This window comes from Triticum urartu, chromosome 1 (assembly GCF_003073215.2).
Source record: "Triticum urartu cultivar G1812 chromosome 1, Tu2.1, whole genome shotgun sequence".
In the NCBI taxonomy this organism is placed as follows: domain Eukaryota; kingdom Viridiplantae; phylum Streptophyta; class Magnoliopsida; order Poales; family Poaceae; genus Triticum; species Triticum urartu.
In genome coordinates, this window is record NC_053022.1 from 443,098,946 (window position 1) to 443,106,599 (window position 7,654).

The following is a 7,654-nucleotide window of genomic DNA, read 5'->3' on the forward strand; positions in this document are numbered from 1 at the left end:
CGCCACCTCCGAACCAGCCACATCATCAGCAGGCGCGTGTACCCTGGAGATCCAGGCCGGCCGAAGGTCATGCATCACGAGCGGACCAGGATCGCCTCCGATCTGACGAGGGGAGCCCGGGGCCTCCCTGCGCCATGACCTGCGCCCACCGGGACCTCGCTGCCCGCGCAGCCGAGGGGAACCGGCCTACCTCACCGACGAGCACTCCCCGCCGCCGGAGAAGCGCCGTTCGCACCAGCGAGGCCGCCGCCTCAGATCCGGACCCTCACCACCGAAAGGGATCGGTCAGATTGGGGGAAGTGCTGGATCCCGCCAAGTCGCCCCCCCGCCACCATCCCGGGAGCCGGCGCCGGCTTCGCCGGCCGTTCCTCCGGTGGCGGCGAGGTGGGGAGGGAGGTGGGAAGGTTGTAGGCCGCCGGATCTGGGTTCCCCCGTCGCCGCCAGGGAGGGCGACGCGGGGGACGGGAATGATGGACCCTGTTTATGCCAGGCTGGTAGAATCGAGCATCAATGCATTATCTGAGTATTGAGTTTTCTGATTTTCTGTTGACCAATATGTTGAGCACAATTGTCGGAATGAAGAGAAGAATTAAATGATTTTATTTGAATAAATGTGCCTTCTAACTATGATGAACAAGAAAATTTTGGTCTAAGGTTAGATGTGCATTGCACGTGCAAATTTACTTGTATAAAAATATGCTACGTCTTTGATGTACTCTGGAAAAAAAGTGGACATAAAATAAACCCAAAATAAAGCAAGCGGGTTGGGCCGTCGCGGGAAATGTCGCCGACCCGCGACAAGAAAGCATCTGACTCCAACGACGAAGGAAGCATCGCATCAAACGGAATCAGCCGTGAGCTCACCCAACCACGGCGTGAGCAGGTTCCAAACAAATACCCACCAAAGTGCTCGCGGTCCGTCTCCCACGCCCCACATTTCTGTCGCCGCGCAGCCTTCGCCGTCAGAAGACGGGCGTGAGTGAGGATGGCGAGGCCGCAGTGCTGCGCGAACCCGCCGACGCTGAACCCCGCCGGCGGGGAGGGCAGGGTCGTCGACGACGGCTTCGGCGGGATCGCGGCGTACGTCGCTGGCTCCACCGAGTCCAAGGCCGCAGTGATCCTCATCTCCGATATCTTCGGTAATACCCCCTCGACCAGAACTCCAAAATTGCTCCTCTGCTTGGGTCAGTAACGATTAACTAACAGCATTTCGCCTCCTGTCTTTGTAGGTTTTGAAGCGCCAAATCTGAGGTATAATGTTTTTGCACTGCCACGAATTTGATTAGCATAGATTGGTCTCTAAAGCCCCCTGCGCTGCGGCATTCATCACATACCCTGGGCAAATAGATTCTCCTTTCCTCAGTGTTCTTAACACAGTTTGGGGTTGGTATTTTAGTGCTGCTGTTCCACCGGAATATGGTTTTTACCGCCTTTTTATCCTTTTATTTATGACGGGCTACGAAAATTTACAGCAACCAACAAGTCTCACCATGAACGGATTCTGATTGCCTAAGAAAAAAACGGATTCTGATGAAATTTCTTATCTCATGAAGGAAGATAGCTGATAAAGTCGCTTCGTCCGGATACCTGGTTGTGGTGCCAGATTTCTTACATGGGGAGCCATATTCACACGAAAACGCCGATAGACCATTTCCAGCGTGGATAAAGGATCATGCCCCGGTTTGTTGTCCCCTGATTCCCTGCAACCTTGCTCCTTTTATTTTTGTATAATAAACGTTCAGGACTTCAGGCCACCTGATTTCAGTTTACACAGTGTCAGCTAAAGACTAAGTAACCAAGGGTGGGGAAATGATGATAAAACCAATAGGTCCAAGTCTAACAGCATTTGGCAGCTTGAAATGACTACATAAGAAGATGTATGATATTCTCCTGTTCGGTTTCTCCAAACTGGAGAAACAACTCTCTTGTCTTGGCCGGTCAGATGGCTAAATTGGAGATGTCACACTTAACCTGTCCGGGAATGAGCCTCCTCACCTCATAGGAATAAAATCGGGTGGTGTCCTCCCACCAGTCCCATTTTGATTCTTCTTTGTCAAAATGTTAATCTATCTAGTACATGAATAAATTGGTCCGTTATGCAGGAAAAGGAATTTGAAGAGGCAAAACGAATAATTGCCACTCTAAAGGAACAAGGAGCGTCTAGTATTGGGGCTGCGGGTTATTGCTGGGGTGGTAAGCTAAGAACTCATGTGTTTCTTTATATCTGAACTCAAAAATAGAAGTTATAGCCTTCTGAGCATTGTGTTTATTTTCTCCACATATCAGCAAAGCTAGTTACCGAGTTAGCGAAGGCTAATGAGATCCAAGCAGCTGCTATGTCACACCCTTCTTTTGTTAGTGTTGATGATATAAAAGGTAGATTTCAGAGACTCGCTAATGTTGTTCTATTTGAAACACTTCAAATTCTTACACTACGGCATGTGCTATATGTCAGAGACGAAATGCCCCATTGCCATACTTGGAGCTGAAACAGACTTTATGTCCCCACCTGAATTGGTCAAGCAGTTCGAGCAGATTTTGTCCGACTCAGGGGTAAGTTTTCATTTCGAACAACCCGATCTTCAAGTCTATAACATGTGATATGACCAAGACCAAACCAAGCTGTTAAATTTGAAACCGTCCCGGTGCCAAACTGTATCTCATCAGAATGTTGTGAGATTTTATTATTGTCAGCCTGTAGTAGGTGCACCTTCGAATTTCCATGGCATCATATGCTTCTTCCCAAATCATGTACTCCCGCCGTTTCATATTAAGAGCCATCAAGCCTCTACAGCTTTAGGTTCATATGCTAGTGACCAAATGAACTTGTTTTAGGTTCATATGCTAGTGACCAAATGAACTTGTTTTAGGTTCATATGCTAGTGACCTAAGAGAGCGGATTATCTACCGTGCACGGTATATACCGTGCATGCATCACCTACCCACCATGTCAGATGTATTCTTGAAAGTGTGTCTGACAAAGTCAGGTGAATAACCTACTCTACCTATCAGCCTATCTCTTTTCTCCTACTCAATTAGTACTATATTTTAAGTTGAGGATATTTGAAACCCACATAGATTATGAACCTCAAGTTTGATTTATGATTTGTTTGCATATTTTTAATAATCGTGATGAGACCTTTTAAACAAGATCAGACTCGAAAATATTTTAGTGAAATTTTAAACGGGACCATGTTTAATAAAGTTTCATCATGTTTCAAATTTTGATTTTTAAAATTTGTCGAAATATATTCGAGAATGTTTTTGTTTGAAAGCCCTTGTCACGAGAAGCACAAATATGCAGATGCATCTTCTATTGAAATTTTGGTTTATAAGATTAAATGATTTCTAATTTGTAAACACGTGAAAAAACATGTGAGGGTGGAGCAAGACATGATGCGATGGACAAAGCATAGCTTCTGTGCATTCTGTGGATGAAGCATAGTAATAAATGGTTGATGTGACAAGAAACAAGAGTGGTAGAATGGGAGGGAATAAATTCAATTGAATAAGCAACATGCGATGAAAATAGAGTAGGCCACATTTGCATGCGTCCGTATCTCCAAGAAATGGATGGCTTAGCCATGCACGGGATATCCCGTGCATGGTAGAACATCATTTCTCAGTGACCTAATGTTATTATGCTGCTGACCTACTATTTCTTGAAAGTGTGTGTTCATGATGGAAAACGGAGAAAGATGTTATAAAGTACTGTAGGTTGTGGACTGATTGGAGAAACACATTATCGATAGGAGATCATTGCAGAAGTAGAGCTCGAAACCTTTCATCCGGATATGATTTATTTTAGAGAAACAACTTGACATTAATATTTGGGCCTGTAGATTCGTCACTTTGTCAAGATCTACCCTGGTGTGTCCCATGGGTGGACTGTGAGATACAACAGCGATGACGCATCTGCTGTCAAGTGGGCCGAGCAAGCCACGGTGGACATGACCAGCTGGTTTAACGAGAACCTGAAGTAGCAGCCCCAATTTGGGAGTCTGCTTATGTATCCACTGAAATGTGCTCCCACCGTTCTATATTTTTTTTTGTGAATCAAATGTATATAGACACCTTTTAGCATGTTTGTTCACTTACTTTGGTCCGTACGTATTCTATATTGAAATATCCGAAACATCTTATATTTATGAACAGAGGAAATAGTATTGTACTGTAACGAAATGTGATATTTGTGTTAAACATTGTATTATGACGTGTGCGTGTGTATGGTTGTTGTAATATGGTTAGGCTTAGAGATATGATCCCATAGTTTGTTAGATTACTTGGAGATCAATTCTAGCCTAACTAACCCTTGTAATCTCTTGGCCTTGAGCCCTATATTAACACGCACGTGTCCCTGCAGCTATGCATACGCTTAAGTCTAGTTTTCTACATGGTATACAGAGCCGCTCCCTTCCATCGCATCTAGATGTCTTCATCGTCCTCCTCCGCCATGGCCACACCCTCCCTCGCATCCCTCGGCCATACCATCACGGAAAAGCTGAACCGTGAGAACTTCCTTGTCTAGAGGGCGCAGGTACTACCGCATGTTCGCGCGGCGGGCATGATGGGGTTCCTGGACGGTTCCCAGAAGGAACCCGACGCTGAGATCCGAACGGAGAAGGACGTCGCCGGCAAGAAGGAGGTCACCGTCGCCGCCAACCCAGAGCACGCCATCTGGGTTACCCAGGACCACCAGGTGCTCTCGTTTTTGATCGCTTCCCTTTCTCGCGAAGTGCTCCTGCAGGTCAGCAACTGCACGACGGCCGCCGCCATCTGGAGCGCTCTTCTCCAGAGGCGATCCCGTCTCCCGATCTGGATCCGCTACAGGAGCTCTCTCAAGGATCTTCTGCGGATGATTCTGGTGCAGCCGTGTCGTCTTCTTCAAATCGTCTTCTACAGCAACTTGATCGACCAGCTCCGCCACCTCCTGTGCGCTCCAACACCAGGTCTCAAAGTGGTATTGTTAAACCTAAAATATATAAAGATGGCTGTGTATGTTGGGGCTCGTTTTGTGCAACAGGTGAACCACAAAATTTTGGAGAAGCATTGGGTGAACCTCGTTGGAGGGAGGCAATGGATGAAGAGTATGCTGCTTTAATGAAGAACAAAACTTGGCGTCTAGTTCCACCAGCCAGAGGCAGAAATGTAATTGACTGCAAATGGGTCTATAAGGTAAAGAGGAAATCTGATGGCACCATTGACAGATACAAGGCACGTCTGGTTGCTAAAGGATTTAAGCAGAGGTATGGGATTGACTATGAGGATACATTTAGTCCAGTGGTAAAAGCTGCTACTATTAGATTGATTCTTTCAGTTGCAGTATCTAGAGGTTGGTGCATAAAACAACTAGATGTAAAGAACGCTTTCTTGCATGGTGTTCTGGAAGAGGAAGTATTCATGAGACAACCTCCTGGGTATGAGAATCCAAATGCACCACGTCATATTTGCAAACTTGATAAGGCACTGTATGGACTAAAACAAGCACCTAGAGCTTGGTACTCTCGGCTCTCCTCTAAGTTACAATCACTTGGATTTACTCCCTCAAAGGGAGATGCCTCATTGTTTTTCTATCACCGACGTGGGATAACCATTTTTATGCTTATTTATGTTGATGATATAGTTGTCACTAGTTCATCATCTAAAGCAGTTGAAGCTCTTCTTATGGACTTGAGCAAGGAGTTTGCATTTAAGGATCTTGGTAGTCTTCACTTCTTCCTTGGAATTGAGGTAAAGAATGCAAAAGATGGAATTGTGTTGTCACAAGGAAAATATGTGCAGGAAATACTTCAGAGAATGGGCATGAAAGGATGTAAGCCGTCATCTACACCTTTGTCTACCTCTGAGAAAATGTCTCTTCATGATGGAGAGATCCTTGGAGCAGAGGACTCCACCAGGTACAGAAGTATTGTAGGAGCATTACAGTATTTGACATTAACTAGACCAGATATCTCATATTCAGTAAATAAAGTATGTCAGTTCTTACATGCTCCTACTAGTGCACATTGGACTGCAGTAAAGAGGATACTTAGATATCTTCAAGGGACCCAGAATCATGGACTGAAAATTGGAAAGTCAGACTCGATGCTTGTAAGTGCTTTTTCAGATGCAGATTGGGCAGGATGTCCTGATGATAGAAGATCAACAGGAGGCTTTGCAGTGTTTCTTGGCAGTAATCTGATTTCTTGGAGTGCTCGCAAGCAGCCAACTGTATCCAGGTCAAGTACAGAAGCTGAGTACAAGGCGTTAGCTAATGCCACTGCAGAGATTATCTGGGTTCAGAATTTGCTAACAGAGTTGGGTATTTCTCACCCAAGAGCAGCATCACTTTGGTGTGACAATCTTGGTGCAACCTATTTGTCTGCTAATCCTATCTTCCATGCCAGGACGAAGCATATTGAAATTGACTACCACTTTGTTCGAGAAAGAGTGGCTGATAAACTGCTGAATATCAGGTTCATACCTACGGGTGATCAGGTGGCGGATGGGTTTACTAAACCTCTCACCTTGCCGCAATTAGAAGCTTTTAGGCACAATCTCAACTTAGAAAGTTGTGATTGAGGGAGAGTGTTAAACATCGTATTATGACGTGTGCGTTGTATGGTTGTTGTAATATGGTTAGGCTTAGAGATATGATCCCATAGTTTGTTAGATTACTTGGAGATCAATCCTAGCCTAACTAACCCTTGTAATCTCTTGACCTTGAGCCCTATACTATGCATACGTTTAAGCCTAGTTTTCTACAATTTGCAGTTTTGGGAGCTGATATTTATGCTTGCGCTTAGTTCACTGCACAGTTGCGCCCCAGTGAGTTCATTTTTTTGCACTTGCAGTGCAGTGAACTGGTGCACTATTCTTTGCCTTACTGGGCTGGCGCTCGTTGAGTTCTGCTCAACAGGGGAACTTCTGAGCCACCTAGAACACATCGGTTCAATAAAAATCCTCTAGAAACAGGGCAGCATTGTTAACTGCTTTGCAGGCAACCGGATCGCAGCCTCTAATAAACTGTAGTATAGTACTCCCTCCCTCCGGCTCTTTTTAATCTGTGTATAAGTTTTATCCGAAGTTAAAATATCTTTAATTTAACTAAACTTGTAGAGAAAAGCATCAACACAATACCAAATTAACATTTTTAGATTTATTATGAAATGTAGTTTCATAGTATATACTTCCTCCGTCTCAAAATAAGTGACTCAACTTTATACTAGCTTTAGTATAAAATTAGTATAATATAGAGTCATTTATTTTGGGACGGAGGAAGTATATTTGGTGTTCTAGACGTTAATAATTTTTTATATAAATTTGATCAAATTTTGTTAAGTTTGATTTGACATAAATATAATACGCGAAGTAAAAAAGAACCAGAGCATACACTCATACACAGTACACTATAGATCACCAGTTCGCTCACGTGGCCGGCTGCTAACACTTTTGTCCTGCCATTATATACTAATATAAGATAAGATTTCAGGCTGCGAATCGAAGAAAAGTCTTTGAATCAAAGTAAGCACAGGACGTGATGTTGCATGTTCGATGAACGTGGCGCGCGGCCAAAGCCGATCGAGCTCACATGCCCTAAATAAAAAGTAAAAACTCTAGCAGCCGACGACTTTTCTCGTCGATTGACCCCCAGAACTGGTCAATAAAAGGACGG

At 44.5% G+C, this 7,654-nt stretch overlaps 1 protein-coding gene across 1 annotated transcript; it reads left to right on the top strand.

Annotated features, from left to right (window-relative positions):
- Window positions 1–897: 897 nt before the first annotated feature.
- On the top strand, window positions 898–4,280 carry LOC125535223 (endo-1,3;1,4-beta-D-glucanase-like). Its single transcript, XM_048698275.1, has 7 exons — window positions 898–1,139; window positions 1,230–1,251; window positions 1,554–1,680; window positions 2,103–2,193; window positions 2,287–2,376; window positions 2,456–2,553; window positions 3,843–4,280. Exons 1-7 carry the CDS (start codon window positions 986–988, stop codon window positions 3,981–3,983), a joined length of 723 nt encoding a protein of 240 aa, XP_048554232.1. The 5' UTR covers window positions 898–985; the 3' UTR covers window positions 3,984–4,280.
- The last annotated feature ends 3,374 nt before the right edge of the window (window positions 4,281–7,654 follow it).